The 25,199-nt window shown below is 50.3% G+C and overlaps 1 protein-coding gene and 1 non-coding gene across 2 annotated transcripts; both read right to left on the reverse strand.

Annotated features, from left to right (window-relative positions):
* Nucleotides 1-1,823: 1,823 nt before the first annotated feature.
* On the reverse strand, nucleotides 1,824-24,287 carry LOC133352927 (solute carrier organic anion transporter family member 5A1-like). The gene is made up of 12 exons (XM_061568931.1): nucleotides 24,283-24,287; nucleotides 23,363-23,744; nucleotides 22,959-22,971; nucleotides 22,614-22,802; nucleotides 13,193-13,325; nucleotides 12,441-12,700; nucleotides 9,940-10,104; nucleotides 9,048-9,282; nucleotides 8,008-8,161; nucleotides 6,544-6,815; nucleotides 5,861-5,925; nucleotides 1,824-2,877 (listed from the first exon to the last, which is right to left on the reverse strand). Exons 1-12 carry the CDS (start codon nucleotides 24,285-24,287, stop codon nucleotides 2,564-2,566), a joined length of 2,187 nt encoding a protein of 728 aa, XP_061424915.1. The 3' UTR covers nucleotides 1,824-2,563.
* TRNAS-AGA (transfer RNA serine (anticodon AGA)) lies at nucleotides 18,512-18,593 on the reverse strand. The gene has a single exon. It is a non-coding gene; the product is annotated as a tRNA-Ser (tRNA).
* Nucleotides 24,288-25,199: the final 912 nt, after the last annotated feature.

The raw sequence follows: 25,199 nt of genomic DNA on the forward strand, positions 1-25,199 counted from the left end.
ACGTGCAAATTGGTTACTTCAGCACACCGTTTGTGTTGGCGAATAAACCCACATTTGCAATTTGAGTACGACGGTTCGCTGGTCATTACCACCAGCTTCACAACCAGCTGCGGTGGCCAGATGTTATCTCCCTCGCCTGGTATACAGGAGGTCGTGGGTTCGATCTCAATATATTTGGAGTTTGCGTGTTCTCCCCTGTGGTTGCGCGGATTTTTCTCCGGGCCCGCCGGGTTTTCCCTACACATTTAGAAACAACGTCACGCGTTTAGAGTATTTGGCTGCTTATAGATTTTCACGTGATGATAAGCCACTTCGTTGAGCTATCATTTGTGGCCAGGTCGCTTCTGAAAAAAAGCTACATAGCTCAGTGGGGCCTTTAGCTGGTCAGATAACAAAAAAAAGTTACAAGTTTAGCGTTTGAAAAATATCCAATGAACATCCAATTTTCAAATAATTTGAGGTTTTCTGGAGTCACATTACGATGCCCAAGGCTGCGCGCTTCTAAAAGTGCAGAGCGCCGGGGGCCTTTACGATTAGCACGGTTGGCTACGTGCGGCACGAAAGAAGTTCAACAAACGTACGCACATTGTGTAGGAAGGACACGTCGGTGCAGCAATCTCCGACGTCCCTTTTCACCGCGTTTGTCTGTCTCTCCCCTCGCAGCAATTCTAATACAATTTTTCTTCTCGTTTTTAATACAATAACAACAACAAAAAACCCAATCAGGATGTGCAACTTTATTCTCTATTCGGGAGGCAATACAAATCCATTTCCCGTTGATTGTTTGCGTTCCTGCGACCGTGTCGAAGCCCATCGATTCACACGGTTGGCAACGTACGGTGTCAAATAAGGGCAACGTACATAAAACAAAGACAAAGATCCCCCCGCGTGTAGCTTCTAACAGCCTGACGGGGCAAGTGCTGTTAGCGAGCGCCTATGAAGGCTGGCACGGCACACGAGGGGGTGGGTGGCCAGCACCACGCCCGGCCGCCTTTGTCTCCCGAGTGGCGATGTTTACTCCACACCGCACCAAGTACTCGTTTGAGGCTGAGTCGACATACATACAGACACACACGGGCTACGTTTGTTTTACTCAGTGGGAAATCGCTCCTTCTCCTCTGCTGCCCCTTTGTCTAAAACTCCTTTGCCCCCCCCCCGCTTGCCATGCTATTGACGCCCCTTGTGTGTGCGATAGACCGCGTTTAGTTTGCGATTGAGCTTTTAATCACTCGTGAAGCAAGACGCATTTTGTTCAAGCACATTTAAGACGAGTCCAGCATTATTACCGGAGTTCTACGGCACATTTCAGATGAGTCACGACCCAGGGAACGCACGTTTTGTGAAACACGTGGAAACGCTGTGTCTGCTGTCAACCTCTTATATCGCTACTACCATGGTGACTGTTCCCATGAACTCCACCCATTGAATCATCCTTCCACATTGAGAACTCCGATCTACCACACTGACCGTTTTCGTCGCATCATCGACACCAAGGCCGTAGCCATGGAGTCAACATTGGGGGGGACCAAATCTTCCAGGGTGTCTGGGGGTCCCAACCCAGAAAAACATCTAAATTTGAAAACTCATTTCCTGCATAAAATATTAAAAAATTCACTAATACATGGGATGGACTTTTCATTATTTTTTTACAATGTCTAATAGTGTATTGTATTACATTGCTCTGTTTTTACTTTTTTATCATTTCTTGTTTCATTGTATGTAATGACAGAGATTAGGGATTAATAAAGTACCACTATAACCACAATCATATAAACAGGAATGTATGCATTGATTTATATGAAGACAAGTCCAGATATTGTGACCAAGGTTTAGCAAATTGTTGTTTTTATTTACATAGCATAGCAATTATTTTTTTATAGCAATATAGTGTGGGGGACATTTTGAGCATATTTAAATATTGTGGGGGATGTGTGTGTCCCAATATATATTATAATTACGGCCTTGATCCACACTGCGTTCAACCACCACAGGTCAGAACCGCACTCTCACTCACCAACCCACTCACCCACTCACTCACTCATTACAGCGCAGGTCACAACACTCTCACCCACCAACCCACTCACCCACTCACTCACCACACTGCAGGTCACAACAACACTCTCACTCACCAACCCACCAACCCACTCAACCATCAACCCACTCACTCACCACAGCGAAGGTCACAAAAACACTCTCACTCACTCACAAGAGCCACCCACCAACCCACTGACCCACGTACTCACTCACCACACTGCAATGTCACAACACTCTCACCCACCAACCCACCCATGCACTCACTCACCACACTGCAGCCATTCTCTGCACACTTCTCGTCCCGCACCGCTAAATTTTACGAAATCACTTCAACCGTCGACCCCCCCCCTGCCCAAATTCTCACAACAATCTCGCTCGAATTCGCGAAACGTGTCAACTCCCAACTCCAACAGCGCCCTTTGTTGCCATCCGCCCGGCGATTTTTCGGCCCACGCAAACTCGCGGAGCCTCGATTTCGACGCGCAGTTTTTTGTTGTCGTCGTTGTTGTCGTCGTTGTCGTTGTTCACACTACGCTGGGCCGACGCGTTCGCTCGCAGCGGCGTCACGGCGCCGCCGTCGGCCCTTGCCCTCCGCGGGAATTTTCCCGGCCCCCCTCGCCGAGTAGCAGGCGAGCGCGATGAAGACGAATCCCAGGAGCTTGAGGGCTGCCGCCAGGCTGAAGACGGCGCGCGCCAGCGACCCGGTGTCGTACCGCCAGCACGAGCCGGCGAGCCGCCCGCCCCCTCCTCCTCCTCCGCCGCCTCCTCCGCCGTCGCGGCCACCCCAGAGTACGCACGTCGTGTCGATCACGGCGCCAAAGTAGACGGGCATCGGGATGTAGGCTACGGGGAGACGAGGCACGAATACAGGCAGTTTGAATCGGTGGTTGGCATAGGGCCCCCCCCTGTGCACGGAGTTAAATAGCCCCCCCCCCAACCCGTCAACTCACCCAGCCAATCACCCCACGTCTAATCCCCCACCCCCCCCCCCCCCCCCCCCTCTTCATAGGCCGGTGCCTGGAACCTTCCGACCCGTGGCCGGGGTGCAGTTTCACCGCCTGCACACGGGACAGCTAGACCAGCGGCTGGAATTACGAACCCGGGTCTGGGTAGGGCTTCTCCTGGCGATGCGGTGCGTCGAGTCAACATAAATTTCCTGCTCAATTGAGCACGAGGGTGGTGCTTATTTCTTGTTTACCGCCTTGCCGAGCCAGTGGTGGGAGCCAGTGGTGGAAATTCCACGTTCATATGGCAGAAGTGAGACCACAATTCAAAGTGATAACCCCCAACTAGGATTTGAACCAGCGCATTCTGATTGCGCTACGCATCCTGGCTGGTACATAATTATGAGTTTAAAATGTATTATTGTAACGCCAATTGTGATGACGCTGAAACACAAATACACGCATGCACGCACTACGATGCTGTAACAACAACAAAAATCCGGTCCAATTTAACCCCAAATCAAATCCATTATATCAATGCCAACGCAACGTTGTACGTGCAGCGTAAATGTTTCTCTTGTCCTCCCGTCAATCATCCCTCCGCAGTCCTGCGATGGCCACGGTCCACCCCGTTCCTGTGCAGGAGGCCGATTTCATCGCTCCATCTCCACAGCGGAGCTTCCTTTGGCCATGTCCTCGCCTGTGGCTGCAATGTCATCGCGAGTCACGTCCATCGACGATCATCCCTTGCAGCGACGTGGCCCTGCCCAAGTCGCTCGCGTTTCTTCCTCTCCGCCATCTCCTCCGTCAGCTGTTCTCATTCACACCTCCGCCGTGTGTGCACGTGCATGTTGGACTTCTTTCGCACCGTACGTAGCCAACCCAGCTCATCGGAGGTGCGGGGGAAGGACAAACAAACTGAACACAAAAAGCAGTTCTAAAAATAATTAGTTTTCTTTCTTGGATTTAAAGGTGCGTACTTCCAGTGGCTTCGTAATATCGGAAGTCATCTCAATTATCTCTCTGACCTGCAGTGTTCTTCGATTATTTCCCAGTGAAAGAAAAATAAAATAAAATAAACCCCACCCTCTTCAAACTCTTCTGGATGCTCACATATTGCGATGCGGGTTGCGCGTTAGACTCTAATTGCATCGTGATTGTCCGATTATCCTCTCTCTGCACCGGAACCTCATACCCCTGACCTGCTCCGGCACGATAAGAGCCTTTTAAAAACATTCCCTGCTCTCTCCCAAGGTGACGTGCAGCGTGTGAGTGGCCACTCTCCCTTCACCCCGACGTGTTGGGACGCGGTCGCGGTTCGACGCCGTGTAGACACACACACACACGCGGCGTACGGCAGAGAGAGAGAGATGTGACGCGGCTCGAGAATGATTTGTTGGGAGCGATGGTCCAACGAGTTGGGAGCGATTAGCGAGCCACCGGAGCAATGCCACTTTTAAATCATCTGCATTGAAAACTAATTTCTTTTTTTAAATCCTTTATATTAAGTTCGCTTGCTTGCTTACGACCGTGCAAATCTTTCAGTCGTTTTTTAACCCACTTCCCATGATCCAATCGAGCTGACATTTTCCACACAGACTCATTGTGCGTGACAATTAATGTTCGTGAAAATTTTTTTCCTAAATTTTACACTTTTTAGGACAAAAATATTATATTTAATTACCAATTGCTTAATGGTGCAATGCAATCATCTGACCCATAGGTGGCAGCCATCTCAAGCCAGAGGACGAGAGGACTCTAGCCGCCACGCATATAAAGGATTTATAGTGAAAAACTTTATTTTTACGGGTTATATAGTTTAGTTTGTTGTCCTTCCCCGGCACCTCCGATTGGCGCGGTTGGCTACGTACGGCGCGAAAGAAGTTCTACACATGTACAAAATACGAGCTACAGGCGGATCGCTGCTGACGTTGGCGGGAGCTCGAGTGTTTTTGTCGCCCCGCATCCGAGTCGGCGTCCTGGTCACCTCCGCACCCTTGGGCTTTTGTCGCGTCTCTACGGTGCTCTCACCGCGCCTTTGATGTGAATGCGGGTTTGCAATCGTCGGCGTGTTGAGATGCAATTTCCTTGAACGTTGCTGTATAAAATCAAAGCATTGCTTCCATAACAGAGGGTTTTTTTGGGTCAGATCGCGTAAATATATAAATGTGTCGTTAAACCCGCCACCACCCGACGCAGCTAATGAGTAAGGTTTGTCGCGTAAACAGAACGTGGCCAATTCGTCACCAGTACAGCACGCCCGTGTGTTGGAGAGTAAACCCACAATATTTACAATTCGTTTACTCTCCAACACACCGGTGTGCTGTACTAGTAACGAATTGTCATGTGTCATTTACGTAAGAAACCTTATTAATTGGCTGTGTCAGGTGGTGGTGGGTTTAACGACACATTTCTATTTACACGATCTAGCCCAAACACCTTTTATGGACAATATTGGTCTCGAAAGCTGTCGTCTTAAACAGATGCAGGACTTGACAACGATGCTTTGTTTCGAGAGCGAGCCGCGCAAAATAAAAAGACGACACCCATTACCGCGTGCTGCTCTGCCTTATGTAGAGGAGCGCAGAACTTGGGCAATTGTTGGTGCCGGCTAACTGCCTGGCTGCCTTCCCGCTTGCCTGCGGTGCCTAGGCGAGTGTCAGAACGATGACGCTACGAAAAACGAAACTTCGTTTTTACAGCTCGAATTTCTGCTCCGATTCAACAACAACAACAACAGTAACAAAAACAGTTATTCATCTCTCTGCTACGAATAGGGGCCATTGCTCATGACGTTGCCTCTCGAACATTTGCTTCCTTTTAGGGCCACGGCGTCTGTGGCGAGAGGCTGCGCATGCGCCGCACTCGCGGACTCAACTCACCCAGCGCCCGTAGGAGAACGAACTGCATGCCGAGGGCAAAGGGTCTCTCTGGTTCATCGACCGACCTGGAGACAAACAAAGACAAAGATACCCCAAAAACCCTACCATATAGCCTCAGCAGACCTTTGGGACAAGTGGTTCGCGTGCTGCGCTACCGACCCGGCGATACAGAGTTCGATTTCCGCTCATGGCCAACGCAAGTTACAATTATTTGAATTCTAGATTTGAAGCTTTCGTGACTGCAAGGATTCATACTCTTAGGTTTTTTCGGTAAAGTCACGTTGGTAATAATAATAATAAAAGTAAAATAAAAATAAAATAAAAATCACGACGTTTCGGAGGCAACACAAGCTTCTGTCTTCAGGTGGAACCGTCACAGCACGATAGCTGTCTCAAGTAAGACATTTATTCTACTCTTTAGGGTATCGTTATTAAATAGCGCGCTGCCTTTGGTTCACCCCGGCGGTATGAATTGGTAGGCCACGGTTAGAGGAAGAGGAGGAAAAATACCCTCACGATGTCCCCTCTAGAGCTCCCTCTAGTGGAGGCTCCTCATGCAGCAGTGTCGCGAGCAATTGCAGGGGCTGCACCTCTTTACTTAGTTTATTTCAGCAGGGAACTGCACTTGCTTGTTGCTGCTGCTGCTACTGCTGTGTTGAACGAGAGCTCTGCGCCGGATTGACCTGAGCGTGACGACGACGACGGCCGGTTGGGCGCCGGCCGTGACGAGGGTGACGAAGAAGAGGAACGCCAAGAACGGTGCCAGGGTCCGGCATTTGCCGGGGCATCTGCCCGGTGTGACGTAACCAGCGGGCTCGGCATCGTCGCCTTCATCGTCGGAGCTCGTGCGGTCCTCCTCCGTCGGTCGCCCCCTCCTCCCGGCTCGCGCCTCTTCGGACGAGGTGTCGTCGCGGCGAACCGCCGTCACGCACAGGCAAGAAGTGAAATCCAGCTCCTGTCGGAAAGGCGGACGTTCGGAGCGCCGGCGCAAGGTTGTGGCGAAACTTTCAGCGCGAATATTATTCGAGCCTTTTTTATCTCGTACTTTATTCCGGATAGAATATTGCATCCCCTTTCAATGGGAGAAGGAAAAAAAACAATTGGTATGACGTAAGTGTGTTTTGTGCTCGCCATTAAGTGATGTGGCCTTGCGCTATCCGTTATTCACGTTCACTCTGTCAAGCGGGCTGCCTTCCTGTTCAGATTAATGGGGTCAAACATTTCACAAAGGCCAAGAACCCCACTCGGGGAATTTTTTATAAAAGGCGACAAAACGCAATGCCGAATATAACACAGGTATTTGGATACGTAGGCTTCCGCGACCAATATTGTGATTCATAATATGTTTCTTTTTGGGGTTAGTAGACCGTGTAGGTGTGATGTCAATTAGGGCTATAATCCTCCACCACACGACACCACCAAACAAATAAAGTTTTCACGCGAGCAAAATGCGCCCATCGATTCTGTTTTTTTATTATTACACGCTTTTATTTAACTCACTCTGTCTGTTGTTATTGTTGTCGTATCCTCAATTTTAACCCACTTTCCAATGTGGTATCGACTGCAAACTTGGTATACTTATGTCATACTGATGACAATACAATATTCTATCATTAAAACTAAAAAAAATATTTTTAAACAATCTTTTTTATATGTTATGTTTCGGCTTGGGTATAATTGTCCACACTCAACTCACGTTGGCTGTAAATCACCACAGCCCCTTACGTTGTGGCAAGCTTCAGGGCCACTTCATGGAGTCGTGGAGTTCTGCCATTATGAGTACGGTACATTTCATTAAAGCGTGTTTTTAAACAATTGTTTTGAAATATGACTTATTTACAAAACTGGTTACGTTGAAAAGTGATCAACACAAAAATTCCGACAATTTTACACAAAGTTTCGCCGTAGACGATGCCCGGGGGCATCATCAGAGCGACTGAGCTTCCCCGATCGGGAAAAGATTGTGAGAACCGAGACGAAAACCACTGCCTGGACACTCACTGCAGCAAAACGTTACTTTGCACCTTGACCTTCACCTCGAAGTGGGTGACCCCCGTGCGTCTGAACATTCCGCAGCGGTCGCACAAAAGGGATTTACTCTCTCCCCCCACCCCTGCCCGCCCACCACGCGCACCGTGCCGACTCACCTCTGCCGAGCCGCCACCACCACCGCCGCGGGTGATGTCTGCAGTGCACCCAGCCAGGCAGGGGCTGAGGTAGGTGACCCCGTCGGAGCCGCACACGGGCGCGTACTCGTGCGGCTCGCACTCGCCGCGCGCCGCGCCGCACCGCCTCCACGAGCTGCGTGCCGGCACCGAGAAGAAAAATCGGCCACACGCGTGGATTCGGTCACGATCGCAGAACGAGTTTTGCCCTTGCAAGCGTTTGTTATGGGTCGGGCACAAGCCGGCGTGAGTAGGTTAAACGTTGAGTTTTATAAGGGCACCACGGGGTGACCAGCCCCTCCCCACCCAGCCCCACCCCTCCCACCCCCCCACCCAGCCCCACCCTCCCCACCCAGCCCCTCCCCACCCAGCCCCACCCTTCCCTCCCCACCCAGCCCCTCCCTCCCCACCCAGCCCCTCCCTGCACGACGGACACAATAATCCCCTGTGGGCTGGTGTAACCAGGAGGTTCCTACCAGTATGAGCACACTTCATATAAGCGAAGTTCTAATCGAAGCAACACATGGTTGTATTACACTGGCGGGGAGGGAGGCAGAGGGCAACTTCCAATATAAGCACACGACTTCTGATATAAGCACACGACTTCTGATATAAGCACAGCTGGGCTTGCTCCCAAAGGGGCGCGCTCATCCAAGCGCGGTTTCCCGGCTTAGGCCACGTGTTGAGATGCCCAAGGCACGACTGCGTGGGGCATCTTGGGCACGTCGTCTCGCCGGCGTCACACGGAGCGAGATAATCGCCTTGGCTGGCGAGGTGAATCCTTTACAGCGCCGGCAACAGCGCTCCGATTAGCGCGTCCGGCTGCGTGCGGTGCGAAAGAAGTTCAGCATGCGTGCAGCACGTGCAGCAGCGGCGGCATTGTATTGTCTCCGCGAGAGTTGTCGTGCCGTTGTAAGGCAGGCGGACAGACGCGTCTCACGCGCACGCACGCGCACGCACTCGGCTTACGAGCGGCTCGTGGCCGCGCTCGCACACAACCACGCCGGCTCCCGCCGCAGCACCTGCTGGGGTAGCCCCGAGCGTCGACAACTCCGGCGGTCGCGTCCTCCTCGTCGCAGGCGACGGACGACGACGAGGAGGAGGAGGAGGAGGAGAAGAGGAGGAGGAAGGAGAGGAGGGAGAGCGCGCTGCACGCCACGGCGAGCCGCGCCGCTCCGCGCACCCCCAGCCCCAGCCGCTTGATGGCGAAGCCGCCCAGCAGCAGCCCCGCGCCGGCGCCCGGCACGATCACTGCGCCTAACGGGACGGACAACCGGGCACAGGACAGGGTCAGGTGGTGGGGGGGGGGGGGGGCTGCCCCTCCCCTCCCCTGCCCCCCACCCCTACTGAAGGCTCAGCACCCCCACACCAACATTATTTCCAAATTCTACCGTTAACCATGTTGACTGTAATGCTCCACGACAATGCGTGAGACTCTGTCTTCTCGACAGACCTGTTCTTCACCTGAGGACGGCTGCTTGCGTTGTGGCCGAAACGTCGTGAGAATTATTTTATTATGTTTTATTTTTGTTATTTTTTTATTATTTCCATTCTACGTGACTTTACCGAAAGAACCAAGAAGATGAATCCCTGAAGTCACGAAAGCTTTAAATCGAAATTTAATGCGTGATGAGTTTGTGTATATTATTGCTTTTCGCGTTGAACAGGGCCCAGTAGTTTAGTGGGAGTGCTCTTGCCAATAACATGTGGTAACCCTGCAGCAATTGGTACAAAGCTCGCTTGCTTGCTGTTGGATATTGGAAAACCGATGGACTAAGATTCACTATTGTTTATATGTGCAGACACAGAATGGAAGTTTCACTTGCATCCTCAGGAATGAATGAATGAAGAGTGCGTGAAGGTGACACACACAGAGAGAGAGAGAGGGAGGGAGAGAAGGGACGTGGCGCGTGCCTGTGTACACGCTGGCGCGCGAGGCCGGCACGCCGAACTGCGCCTCCAAGAACTTGGGGGTGAAGGTGACGAAGGCGGTGACGATGGCGCACTCGGCCGTGTAGGCCAGGCTGACGAGCAGGAACGTGGGCCGTCGCAGGATCCTCCACGCGGCTCGGGGCAGCTCTGTAGGTTTTTTTTATTTTCCGAGCAGAGTTCATTTCGGTTAAAGGAACGAGCGATGAAAGTCTTCGTCGTCAAACGTACACAAAACATAGCGCGGTGTGGATTTACACTTTTTTAAAAATACAAATTCAACGATGGCCTGAGTTGGATGAGAATCGCCAAGCGTGACGGTTGGCTGTGACTAAAATCTATCGTTGACCCGAGCGCGGCTAGCCGGCGAGGCGCGAGGAACGAGTGTGGATGAAGAGGCGGGCGGAGATGACCTCACGTGACCTTGTTAGGTGACGGCAGTGGACTCGAGAAGATCAGACATGGTGAATGGATATATTTATAGGTGTATAAATAAGACGGACTAAGATAATAGTTTTTTTACCCTTCTATCTGGCAACAAAACTGACACCTTTTTTTACAAGGAGTCATGTTTGCATAGACCACAATACCTGCAGTCATAATGCAAACAAAAAACATAACTCTGATAATATATGCACTGTCCTTGAAGTTGATTGGTCCACACCCGAGACAGCTTTCCTTAGAGCCTAGTCTCACATGGGTTGGACCAGATGACGCCAAAAGGCGCACAACTCAAAGACAATGCACCATCAGAGTATGAGAGCTCGGGGTAAGCATTTACACCATTGGAACCTCATTTGCCAGTAAAAAAATATGTTTTTTGTTTGCATTATGACTGCAGGTATTGTGGTCTATGCTAACATGACTCCTTGTAAAAAAAGGTGTCAGTTTTGTTGCCAGATAGAAGGGTAAAAAACCAATTATCATATTTTTTACTGGCAAATGAGGTTCCAATGGTGTAAAGACGGACTAAGTTCACGTATTGGGTGAGCTAATAATATTGGAGGGGATAAAAATTTGCACCCCTCACCCTAACATTTAATAAGCAAGAGTGGACAAACATTTGAACTGTTTTAGGAAATTAATCTAAGAGAACGACTTAATGAAATCCACGGACTAAGACTTTGACGACGTGAACTAATTCGTCAATAACACTGCGGTCTTAAAGGAAAAATACATAATGGCCGACGTTTCGAGCAATGGCCCTTCCTCATAGCACACGTGAATATAAAGGAGACAAATTCTCAACGTAACATTTAAATTAGGGGTATAACAATCCACCAATTGCATCACCAAAAACACTCAAGTTGCTGCAATTTAAGACCACAATATGATGGAGTTCAGTCTATATATAAAAAATGTTTTGTAATTGACGGTGAATCATAGTGACTCCATGAGATGCAACACGTGTGGGAGACGTCACACGAACCCAATACAGACAACAAACACTCAGTCGATGCATCATGCATCGCGATCTCGGTTGTCAACATTAATGGATGATATCATCAACATTGGTCCATCACCCCCACAACTCCGATTAGCACAGTTGGCTACGATACGGAGCAAAAGGAGTTCAAAACGCATATGTACAACTGATGCATTGTTCCAGCTCTCGTAAAACAAAACAGATAGCAAAATATTACTTACAAAAGGTGTGTTAAATTTCGATTTAAAGCTTTCGTGACTGCAGGGATTCATCTTCTTGGTTCTTTCGGTAAAGTCACGTAGAAGGGAAATAATAAAATAATAAAAATAAAACATAATAAAATAATTCTTACGACGTTTCGCGTTGTGGCCGAAACGTCGTGAGAATTGTTTTATTATGTTTAATTTTTATTATTTTATTATTTCCCTTCTACGTGACTTTACCGAAAGAACCAAGAAGAAAAAAGGTGTGTTCTTTTCTCTACTACATTGCAATAGCTGCAATGTGTGGATGAAGCAGCAAGCCTAGCGTACACCAAGGCATGACGAGCCATCGGTGATGCGGCCATCGAGTGTGCAGGTGGTGAAACTGCACTGGGCCCTCGCGCCGGATGGGTCCAGGCACCGGGTTATAAAGAAGGAGGAGCAGGTAAACATGGCATGTTGCGTCAACGTCGGGCCAACGTTGGTCCAACGGTTCCACGTTTACCGGGGAGAAATTGTACTCGGGGGGGGGTGGGGGTGGTCCCGTTTCATTCCCTAGGCCGGGGGCCCCATGCCAACCACATCGTGGCAACCATATTGTGGCAACCCCATCATGGCAACATCACTGGCAACCATATCGTGGCAACCATATCGTGACAACCAGATCGTAGAAACCATAATTGTAGCAACCACATCATGGCAACCACATCGTGGCAACCATATTGTGGCAGACCACATCTGGCAACCATATTGTGGCAACTACATCATGGCAGACCACATCATGGCAACATCATAGCAACCATAATTGTGGCAACCACATCGTGGCAACCACATCGTTCAGCAAGCATCCCGTCTACCTCTGATATCCCTGCCGAAGGTGATGGCCGTTGTGACGGGGACACTTTTGTCCCCCCTCGGCTGAAGCGAGGATTCTTCTTCTTCGACCACCGCAGCAGCAGCAGCAGAAGCAGCAGCAGCAGCAGCGTCCTTCTGCTCCGTGACAGCGGCGGTCACGTGGACGGACGGCTTCCGTCGTCCTAGCATCTTCTTGGGGAAGGTGAAGAGAGGCAACGCCACTCCGAGGAGAGCCACGGCGCACAGGACGAAGCCGCCCCACCTGCACGCGGCAGAGAGACGGTGGAGGTTGCGCCTCGACCCCAGGCGGACGCCCCCCCGGTCAGCACCACGGGTGTGAAACAAATAATGGAGCGCCGTCTGCTTCAGGGCGGACGTTAAAGACCGCACGGTGCCGTGAGAAAAAAATAAAGGGGGCGGCCGCGTGCGCCAGCTTCGCGGTACAATTGTCAAAAGTTGCTCGCAAATTACAGAATTGGTTAAATCCGGAAAACATCATCACCCCACCCCCCCACCCCCAATAACCGTGAAACTACCGCAGACATCACTCACCTGCGATTACCTGAACTGAGTGGCTGATTAAACACGATTATTATGCACGGGTGTGACTTGTCCTCCGGAGTGCGAGTGTCCATACGCCCAACAATCCGCTACTCCGAGCACAGCCTGGTGGCATTCGGGAAAATAACGAGCGGGGGAAGAAAAAAAAACACCGAAGCACCCGTTCCGGGCTGGGGGCACCACCGTCGCCCACCAGTTTCCGATGAACGTCGGGTCCCCCGGCGGCACAGGAGACGACTCCCCCGGGTGGGTGTACGTGCCGAGGAGCAGTCCTCCCAGCAGGTAGCCGGCGGCTGGACCCAGCGCGCCCGCCACGTACAGGGTGGCTACGGACAAAGACAAAGTAACGGGCTGTCGGGGCGAGTGGCTTTTCGTGAGTGGCACCTACGAAAGCCGGCACGGCACATCAGAGGAGTGGGTGGACAGCACCATGCCCGGGCTGCCCTTTGGCTCCCTCGTGGCGATGATTACTACACACCGCACCGGGTAGTCATTTGAGGCTGAGTCGACCTTAAGGGCAGGCCCAGGACCGGTTCAGATAATCGTCACCAGGTGTTGGCCGTGAACGGGTATCGAGCCCGGAGTCGCCGGGTTCACAATGCGACGCGCTACACAAACATGCACGCACACGTACGGACGAGCTGATGACTCTCTTGATTTCAGTATTCTCCGCTGTTCCTGAGTGAGGCTGCAGCGTTGTCACGGTGAGGATTTATAAAATTCACGGCTGAATTGAGCAGCTTGAAGAAAGCAAAGACAACGATTCGTGCCCGTCTCAGTGTCGGCACTGCCCCGCGCGTGAGTCGCTGCCAATACAGATGTGACGTACGGGATTTTTTAAAGGAAATAAAATAAAATAATTCTAGATTTGTTCTAGATTTGTAGTTTCGTGACTGCAAGGATCCATACTCTTTGTTTTTTCGGTAAAGTCACGTAGGTGAAAACAAACCAAAATAAAATAAAACTAAATTAAATCACGAAGTTTCGGAAGCAACACAAGCATCCGTCATCAGGTGTGACCGCTCCAGCAAAATAACTGTAGCGTATGAAGAGAGCTATTTAGAGACACGTGTTTATATAGAGTACTAGGGGGGGGGGGGGGAGGAGCCAAGGGGTCGAGTGGGGGGGGCATGCGGCAGGCCGTGTAGCGTCGCGGGCGGTTGGGCAGGGGATTAGCATGAATTAAGCCGATAGATAACCATATTTTTTCTTTGTGATGCCAGGGGAGGGTGTGTGGGTACTGTGACTGTACGAGGAAAGTGGTGGGGGGCGGGGGAGTAGGATGGGGGGACAATTTTTTGCGCGATTGAAACACTTGTACATCAAAATGTCCTAGTGATGGTGGTGTATCAGGCTGGGAGTAAAAGACTGGAAATATGGATATGGCTGTAAAATTATAAGGCAGCTAAAATAAAATAAACCGTGTTTAATCATGTCAGCAGCAATTTCCAATATTGAACGTTGGACTTCATTCAAATTCACAATTTCCGTGGCCGCCGTAACTACCCTGACCACCGTACCAAATGGAGGCCTCATGAATGACTGTCCCCCTCTATAAAGTCCCTTCTCGTATTAACATTGAAAACTCATTTCTTTAGAGCCGAATTTGTGTTTCGTTTGTTGCCCCCCCTCCACACCTCCGATTAGTGCGGTTTGCTCCGTGCGATGCGAAAGAATTTCAACAAACGGTACATTCGTCCTGACTCATGAAATCACCTCTTCTCGTCTGCAAATGACGATTTTTCTCTCTCTGTCTCGATCAAGGGCCCCCATTCAGACTTCTATCATTACGCCATCTCCACTCTCCCTGCCGTGCAAGTATTCTACCGCTCATTTCTTATTCTTTGGGTCTGAAAGGTAAAGTCACGCAGATAGGTTGAAAGAAAATAACAAAAAACTACGACGTTTCGATCACAACACAAGCGATCGTCATCAGGAGGAAAAGAAAACCCCATTTAAATGCCAAACACCCCCAACCCACGTATTTTTCAAACTCCCACAATGGACACATGCCCTGCCTCCCTCTTTGTACAGCGCCTTGAGATGCTGCCACATGCAGACACTTTATACATCCAAATTATACAGTATTGTCATAGTATTGTTGTTGTCCTCTCTGCCCTGTAGCCTCATGCCCCTGACCTTTCTCCCTTTGATAATAGCCTTTAAAAACACAATTTCCCATCCCCTATCCCAAGGTTACCTGTGCATGTTGCTCCCAATGTATACAACATATTGGGAGGAGGTGAAAATAAATGTTCTTTATCAACCCCACATCGCATTGTGTAGAGGTGATGCGAGGAAGGGTGAGTGCCGAGTACGGTGGACCGCAGAAGCTCGTGGCAACTGTGTACGTGTATAATTGTTTTTTTACCCTTCTATCTGGCAACAAAACTGACACCTTTTTTTACAAGAAGTCATGTTTGCATAGACCACAATACCTGCAGCCATAATGCAAACAAAAAAACATGACTCTAATAATATATGCACTGTCCTTGAAGTTGATTGGTCCACACCCGAGACAGATTTCCTTAGAGCATAGTCTCTCATGGGTTGGACCAGATGACGCCAAAAGGCGCACAACTCAAAGACAATGCACCATCAGAGTATGAGAGCTCGGGGTAAGCATTTGCACCATTGGAACCTCATTTGCCAGTAAAAAATATGATAATTGGTTTTTTACCCTTCTATCTGGCAACAAAACTGACACTTTTTTTTACAAGGAGTCATGTTTGCATAGACCACAATACTTGCATCCATAATGCAAACAAAAAACATAACTCTGATAATATATGCACTGCCCTTGAAGTTCAACTTCAAGGACAAAACCTCACTCATTGTCACCAGTGACCATATTCACAAGAGTAGAAGATACTCAGGTAAATAAGACGCACACTAAACGTGTGCCCGTGTCAATGAAGTTAGACAAAGCTGGTCTCACGCACACCTAATGGCTTACAAGACGCACCCTCAACTGTTGCTTTAAAATAGAGGAGCGCGTCTTTTAATCCGGAAATTGCAGTAGTGCAGTATTTCTGCCTTTCAATGCCAGGTTCACTTATTTCGTGTCCATCAAACCAAATTTATATCAACGACGAGCATGCGCGCTTGAGTGTTGTCACACCGAGGTAGACAGGCGTGGAGGGGTGGGCCAATTTTAGGCCATTCCATTTGATGGAGGGTTCCTGCTCCGTGCCCGTCATTCTTTGGTCTTCCTCGGAGTGAGTTGGTGGGTTTGTTAAAGTTACCGTCAGGGATATTTCAATATAAAAAAGTGAAAGTCCTTGCCTTGGGTGGGCTGCCACACAGAGATCGCCTGAGTACACGAAACTTCGGGTGTCCGAGTGGATTGACTCATCATCGGTGTTGCTGTGAAAGAGTGATGGTGCACGCACTCTGCTTTGTGTAAGAACAATTCATGTTGGTACCAACGACTTTCAATTTCAGTTCTACCGGAGAATCGTGAGTTCTCAAGTAGCGCACAGACGGGATGCCGCGGTGGCGAGCTGTTAACTCCCTCTCCCGGTGTGCAGGAGGTCGTGGGTTCGATCCAGACCCTGATGCCTGCTGTATATTTGCAGTTTGCATGTTCTCCCTGTGGCCTGCGTGGATTTTTTTCTTCAGGTCCTCCGGTTCTTTCGCTCCACATTTAGAAACATGCCTTTAGAGTATTTGGATGCTATAAATTTCCACGTGATAAGCTACTTCGTTGAGCTATTATTTGCGGCCAGATCGCTTCTAAAAAAGAGCTAAACATATTGGTCAGTGGGCCTTACCTGGTAAATTTAAAAAATCGTTTCGAGTTCGATGAGGTTTTGAGTCACCCCTAGCGACTTTGGAGAGTAGCCGCCAATGAATGACGCCGTTGGCTGGTCCATGATTTTACCTTGGGTTGAAATCCCAGTTGTGCCCGGATATCAGCCTCTCATTAACGTGTGATAACAAGACGGTTATAAATTAGCCTTTCGTACAAACAAGAGCGTGCCTGTTAATCCAGGGAAATACGTTTTGAGGAACGCACTGGATAAATGCATCCCACTTGTTTTGGAATGTATTTCAAGTCGTGTTCATGTTTTTGTTTGTTGCGGTTGCACCCGAGTCAACAGCCGCATGGCTCACAGGGCTAGTACTTAATCAATGGACAATGAAATGTGTTGGGACAGGGTTGTTGTTTGACCATACTTCACCACCGATGGCCAGTGGTGAAAGTGGTGGGAAACAATTATCATGAGCTCTGGATTATAAAACGCTCTTAAGAGAATGATGCCTGGTGTCAATAAAGTTACACACGCGCATCTACTGGTTTAAAAGAAACACCGCTTTCACATTTGCTTTAGATACAGGGTCGGCCAAAAGTCAGGACACGTAGGGTTATTTTAACACTGCCATTAAAACATTTTATCATTTGTTCTTACAGTGAATATTCTAATTAAAACGTATGCTTTTTCTTTTTCAAATGCAATTTAAAAAGTTATAAGAAAATTTACTTAACACTAACGAGTTCACATCGTGCCAGATGTATGCTAAAGAAGGCAGCTGTAAAAAAAAAAAGTTATAAATTAATTTCAAAACAGAATGCAGGCATGGATTCATACCAATGGAAGTCAGTTTTAACATTTGTCAAAATAAATATAATAACCCTGTGCGTCCTGATTTGTGAGCCACCGTGTCTAATACAGAAGGGGAAGAGGCACGACTTACGATCGGGTCCACGACCACAACACAGGAGCCATTCACTTCAACAATGTGACCCTGCTGCCCCCTGTTGGTTGAGTGCAAGAAAAGCCACTTTGTGTTTACACCGCCAATCCACATTGATACACCGATAAACCAATACCTACATCGATATACCAATACCCACATTGATACACCGATAAACCAATACCTACATCGATATACCAATACCCACATTGATACACCGATAAACCAATACCTACATCGATATACCAATACCCACATTGATACACCGATAAACCAATACCTACATCGATATACCAATACCCACATTGATACACCGATAAACCAATACCTACATCGATATACCAATACCCACATTGATACACCGATAAACCAATACCTACATCGATATACCAATACCCACATTGATACACCGATAAAGCAATACCTACATCGATATACCAATACCCACATTGATACACCGATAAACCAATACCTACATCGATATACCAATACCCACATTGATACATCGATATACCAATACTTCGTTGTTGTTAGAGGGCGACTGCCTCCAACTGACCACTAGCAAGCGTCCTTCACGAGCCTCCTTCATAGAGGCCGATCTTAACACTGCTGGCACCGGTCTTGGTTAAGTTCAATAATACATAAACATGTCCTTACACACACCCTAAAGTGAATTACATACTTGCTTAAAAATTCAGTTATTGATCAAACTCTACGTACTTTTTACACACGTGGCGTCCCTGTGATTAATATAACAGCACGACGAGTTGGTTTGTGGAAACCTTAAAAACGAAAATTTAAAATAAAATATTTGCGTAGTCGGCAGGATTCGAACCTGCGCGGGGAGACCCCAATGGATTTCTAGTCCATCGCCTTAACCGCTCGGCCACGACTACAGGCGAAGTAAGCGGGTACGGGAAGGCTATTTGGCCAACGCCATCCCATGCCATGCACGATTCACTGTTGGATTAAAACTTTGTTTATTCTTCTTTTAAGCTTAACGCGTGTCCGTGTGCACACAAGATCGATTTCTTGGGAATATCCCACAATATGGTGATTACTGTACGTGGCTAATCAAACGTCACCAAGCGCCCCTTCAAAACACCAGCCACTCACCAATTCACGTAACCTCACCCACTCACTCAGCAACTCAGCCAAACTCACCACTCATGTAGCCCACTCACCCACTCACTCAGCCAAACTCACCAACTCGTGTAGCCCACTCACCCACTCACTCAGCAACTCAGCCAAACTCACCACTCATGTAGCCCACTCACCCACTCACTCAGCAACTCAGCCAAACTCACCAACTCGTGTAGCCCACTCACCCACTCACTCAGCAACTCAGCCAAACTCACCACTCATGTAGCCCACTCACCCACTCATTCAGCAACTCAGCCAAACTCACCACTCATGTAGCCCACTCACCCACTCACTCAGCAACTCAGCCAAACTCACCACTCATGTAGCCCACTCACCCACTCACTCAGCAACTCAGCCAAACTCACCACTCATGTAGCCCACTCAGCACTCACCCACTCACCCATTCACTCAGCCAAACTCACCACTCATGTAGCCCACTCACCCACTCACCCATTCACTCAGCCAAACTCACCACTCATGTAGCCCACTCACCCACTCACCCAGTCACTCAGCCAAACTCACCACTCATGTAGCCCACTCACCCACTCACTCAGCAACTCAGCCAAACTCACCAGCTCATGTAGCCCACTCACCCATTCACTCAGAAACTCAGCCAAACTCACCACTCATGTAGCCCACTCACCCACTCACCCACTCACTCAGCCAAACTCACCACTCATGTAGCCCACTCACCCACTCACTCAGCCAAACTCACCACTCATGTAGCCCACTCACCCTTCACTCAGCAACTCAGCCAAACTCACCACTCATGTAGCCCACTCACCCTTCACTCAGCAACTCAGCTAAACTCACCACTCATGTAGCCCACTCACCCACTCACTCAGCAACTCAGCCAAACTCACCACTCATGTAGCCCACTCACCCACTCACTCAGCAACTCAGCCAAACTCACCACTCATGTAGCCCACTCACCCACTCACTCAGCCAAACTCACCACTCATGTAGCCCACTCACCCACTCACTCAGCAACTCAGCCAAACTCACCACTCATGTAGCCCACTCACCCATTCACTCGGCAACTCAGCCAAACTCACCACTCATGTAGCCCACTTACCCACTCACTCAGCAACTCAGCCAAACTCACCACTCATGTAGCCCACTCACCCACTCACTCAGCCAAACTCACCACTCATGTAGCCCACTCACCCACTCACTCAGCAACTCAGCCAAACTCACCACTCATGTAGCCCACTCACCCATTCACTCGGCAACTCAGCCAAACTCACCACTCATGTAGCCCACTCACCCACTCACTCAGCAACTCAGCCAAACTCACCACTCATGTAGCCCACTCACCCATTCACTCAGCAACTCAACCAAACTCACCACTCATGTAGCCCACTCACCCATTCACTCAGCAACTCAGCCAAACTCACCACTCATGTAGCCCACTCACCCATTCACTCGGCAACTCAGCCAAACTCACCACTCATGTAGCCCACTCACCCACTCACTCAGCAACTCAGCCAAACTCACCAGCTAATGTAGCCCACTCACCCACTCACTCAGCAACTCAGCCAAACTCACCAGCTAATGTAGCCCACTCACCCATTCACTCAGCAACTCAGCCAAACTCACCAGCTAATGTAGCCCACTCACCCATTCACTCAGCAACTCAGCTAAACTCACCAGCTAATGTAGCCCACTCACCCATTCACTCAGCAACTCAGCCAAACTCACCACTCATGTAGCCCACTCACCCACTCACTCAGCAACTCAGCCAAACTCACCAGCTCATGTCGCCCACTCACCCATTCACTCAGCAACTCAGCCAAACTCACCAGCTCATGTCGCCCACTCACCCATTCACTCAGCAACTCAGCCAAACTCACCAGCTAATGTAGCCCACTCACCCACTCACTCAGCAACTCAGCCAAACTCACCAGCTCATGTCGCCCACTCACCCATTCACTCAGCAACTCAGCCAAACTCACCAGCTAATGTAGCCCACTCACCCACTCACTCAGCAACTCAGCCAAACTCACCACTCATGTAGCCCACTCACCCACTCACTCAGCAACTCAGCCAAACTCACCAGCTCATGTCGCCCACTCACCCATTCACTCAGCAACTCAGCCAAACTCACCAGCTAATGTAGCCCACTCACCCACTCACTCAGCAACTCAGCCAAACTCACCACTCATGTAGCCCACTCACCCACTCACTCAGCAACTCAGCCAAACTCACCAGCTCATGTCGCCCACTCACCCATTCACTCAGCAACTCAGCCAAACTCACCACTCATGTAGCCCACTCACCCACTCACTCAGCAACTCAGCCAAACTCACCAGCTCATGTCGCCCACTCACCCACTCACTCAGCAACTCAGCCAAACTCACCACTCATGTAGCCCACTCACCCATTCACTCAGCAACTCAGCCAAACTCACCACTCATGTAGCCCACTCACCCATTCACTCAGCAACTCAGCCAAACTCACCAGCTCATGTCGCCCACTCACCCACTCACTCAGCAACTCAGCCAAACTCACCACTCATGTCGCCCACTCACCCATTCACTCAGCAACTCAGCCAAACTCACCACTCATGTAGCCCACTCACCCACTCACTCAGCAACTCAGCCAAACTCACCAGCTAATGTAGCCCACTCACCCACTCACTCAGCAACTCAGCCAAACTCACCAGCTAATGTAGCCCACTCACCCACTCACTCAGCAACTCAGCCAAACTCACCAGCTAATGTAGCCCACTCACCCACTCACTCAGCAACTCAGCCAAACTCACCAGCTCATGTCGCCCACTCACCCATTCACTCAGCAACTCAGCCAAACTCACCAGCTAATGTAGCCCACTCACCCACTCACTCAGCAACTCAGCCAAACTCACCAGCTAATGTAGCCCACTCACCCACTCACTCAGCAACTCAGCCAAACTCACCAGCTAATGTAGCCCACTCACCCATTCACTCAGCAACTCAGCCAAACTCACCAGCTAATGTAGCCCACTCACCCACTCACTCAGCAACTCAGCCAAACTCACCAGCTCATGTCGCCCACTCACCCATTCACTCAGCAACTCAGCCAAACTCACCAGCTAATGTAGCCCACTCACCCACTCACTCAGCAACTCAGCCAAACTCACCAGCTAATGTAGCCCACTCACCCACTCACTCAGCAACTCAGCCAAACTCACCAGCTAATGTAGCCCACTCACCCACTCACTCAGCAACTCAGCCAAACTCACCAGCTCATGTCGCCCACTCACCCATTCACTCAGCAACTCAGCCAAACTCACCAGCTCACGTAGCCCACTCACCCATTCACTCAGAAACTCAGCCAAACTCACCAGCTGACACAAGCCGTACCTATCAGCCGACAATAAACTCACCTGCTCATCATCTTTCATATCCTCCTCGGCCTCTCATCACCAACCCACAGCCAAACACCGTGACAGTAAACTAGTTAAAACTATTTCTTTCATTTTACCAGGTAAGGCCCACTGATCACGTGGTGCTCTTTTTCAGAAGTGACGTGGCCATCACAAATGACAGCTCAACCAAGTGGCTTATCACGTGGACATTTACAGCAGCCAAAACCCCTTAAACGCGTGTGTCTAAAGCTGGAGGGAAACATCGGAGGAGCCGGAGAAAAATCCACACGACCACGAGGGAGAGCGAGGACATGAAAACTCCAAATGTACAACAGGCGTCACGGTGGGAATACGAACCCACGATGCCCTGTACACCAGACGAGGTAATCCACATCTCGCCACCGTGACACCACGGGACACTCACCCAGGTACAAGGCCGAGCTGCTGGGCTCCACGTTGTCGTCCAGATAGGTGGCGCCCAGTGTGTAGATCGGCGTGGAGCCAATACCGACCAGCAGCTGTGCCACCACGAACAGGGCCAGCGGCAATCCCCTCTGCTGACTGCCTCCGTCTTCTTCCTCGGCCCCTGCCTCATCCTCCTCGCAGTCGGGCCCTGACCCCTCATCTAGCCCGGGCATTGGAGCTTGCTCCATCTCGCCCCCTGGTCCCTCACCCAACACGGCCTCTGGTCGGTCATTCAAACTGGCCCCGGGCCATTGTTCAAGGCCTGCTTGTGATGTCTTCTCGCCAAGCCTGGCTTCTGGCTCACCATCCAGCACAGCCTTTGGTTTCTCGCCCAGTCCAGCCTTTGGCCGCCCATCCAGCCATGACCTCTCACCCAGCAAGGTCTGTGGTCCTTCATCCAGTGTGAGCTGTGGTCTTTGGTCCTGCCCGGTCCATGACCTCCGATCCAGCCCAACTCCAGTTCCTTCATCCACCCGGAGCTCTGGCCGATGTGCCAGCGCGGTCCTAGGTCTCCCATCAAGATCGGGCCCTAAACCTCGGTCCAGCAAGGCGCTTGGCCCATTACTGAACCTTGAATGTGGCCTCTGTTCCTGCGCAGTCCACGATCTCTGACCCAGCCCAACTTCTGGTCTCTCATCGAGCCCAGGCCTGGGCCCTTGGTCCTCGAGCTCCAAGCCTCCCGTCTCGGCCAGCCTGAACGCGCACAACCGTTGTCGGTCCAGACTCGGCCGGCCTAAGCGGCCCCGCGGTGAGGGTGGAGGCGCGTGGCCGCCCGGCCCCGTGGTGGCGCGGAGTCACGAAGTGTGGCAGGGCGAACACCAGGGCCCCCAGGGCCACCAGCAGCCCGCCGGCGCCGAGCCAACGCGGCCTCCTGCCTCTGCCGCCGCGGTAGCTCACGAAGACCACCACGGCGAGGCTGCCCAGGTCGAAGCAGCTGACGAGGAGACCGGACTCGGAGCTGCGCAGGCTGAAGCGCCTCTCCACCGTGGTGAGGACGCTGCTCAGGTAGCCGCTCACCATGAGCGCCTGGATGAAGGTTAGGCAGCCGAGCCAGAAGAGGAAGCGGAGGGGCTCCGACGGGGAACACCGCCTGCACGGAGCGCAACGGGATCCAGCGAGGCTCTCCTTCGTGGACCCGAATTCAGAGATGTCCACCACCTCCTGTTGCTGCTGCTGCTGCTGTTGCGAGCCATGGTCCGGAGTCCAACCGGTCGACTCGGAGTGTGTGGCTTCACTTGAGTTTACAGATCCTTCCAGAGGTCTCCCTGACGTCCACCAAGTCACCCATTCAAACCGCGGCTCTCTCGTGTGGATCTAAATCCCACCGCCACAGGCTGGTATTTGTCCCGCTGTTATTACAGTATGAGGATGATAGGTTAATTTTACGTAATGCAGTCCAAAAAGACTGAATTCAATAATAATAAAGTACAACGGTTGGTCAGTCCGCTACTGGATAAAGGCCTACACACGCCGTGTGGGTCACAGAACTTGTTTGACCGTACTTCACCGCGCTGGTCAATGCGAGTTGGCGAAGTAGCCGGTGGGCCCAAGACCGGTTCAGGTATCGCTCACTACTAATGCCAGCCTTGACCCGGAATCAAACTCAGGGCGCTGGGTTCAGAGCCCACTGCATCACCGCGGTCGCCAACGCTTCACCTTATGGCGGTGGCCTACTGTCAAATTGAATAATAATATACAAAATAACTTTAGCGAGAATTAACACCGAATATATCCCGACGGCAGTTGACTACTAAGACACCCATTTTTATTAAAGTGTCCTTTGCCACTCACTTAACCAATAAACAAGATAGATAATTGGCACAATGTGGTTTTCCGCTTGCAAAACTCGACTTGTATCTCCCAGAGCGGGTGAGATATTGAATACCACACGACCGCAGAGCGAGTCAAAGTAAATAATATGACTTTCAATCGCGTTCTCGCAAAGCACGCGGTCACGCCAATGCATGTTTAAATGCCCTTAATCGTCCCGCAGCAGCCACTTTGAGTGACGCGTAAACAACCCAATTATCCGACTCCAACCAGGTACACATTATACACTCAACGGAGACACTTTACTCTGAGAGAATGCAGTTCTCTTCCCACGCACGTTGTTGCATCGGCTCGACTCGTGTCACGAATCATTATTTGACGCGACACGAAACAAGCAACCTTACGCGTTTGCGGTGGACGGAAATTAATTTGACGCCTTAACGTCAACGTTTGAGAGGCGGCTTTAACAAGCAGTGGATTCACCGTGGCTGATGATGACGTCGACAAAACCTTTGCACGTGATGATGTAGTTGCAAGGCGCATTTCATCCGTACGTCCCAATGCGCCACCGTGTATTGAAAGCAGGTAACGAACAGAACCTGCTGGGACCGTCACAGCTAGATTATTGTATCTTGATACAGTAAATCTGGCTGTGACGGTCCCACCTGATGGCGGAGACTTGTGTTGCCTCCGAAACGTCGTGATTTATTATTTTATTTTTATTATTACTTTTATTAATTTTACCTACGTGACTTTACCGAAAAAACCTAAGAGT

This window comes from Lethenteron reissneri, chromosome 42 (genome assembly GCF_015708825.2).
Source record: "Lethenteron reissneri isolate LAM-NWPU_2019-01 chromosome 42, ASM1570882v1, whole genome shotgun sequence".
Taxonomy (NCBI): Eukaryota; Metazoa; Chordata; class Hyperoartia; order Petromyzontiformes; family Petromyzontidae; genus Lethenteron; species Lethenteron reissneri.

Bases quoted from the DNA above. Each gene is read 5' to 3' on its own strand.
- LOC133352927 (XM_061568931.1), bottom strand. The intron at 9,283-9,939 runs GCACGCGCCACG...CCGTCCCGTTAG, and splicing joins GCGCGCCAGCGTGTACACAG to GCGCAGTGATCGTGCCGGGC. The intron at 5,926-6,543 runs GTCAATCCGGCG...GTTTGTCTCCAG, and splicing joins GTCGTCGTCGTCACGCTCAG to GTCGGTCGATGAACCAGAGA.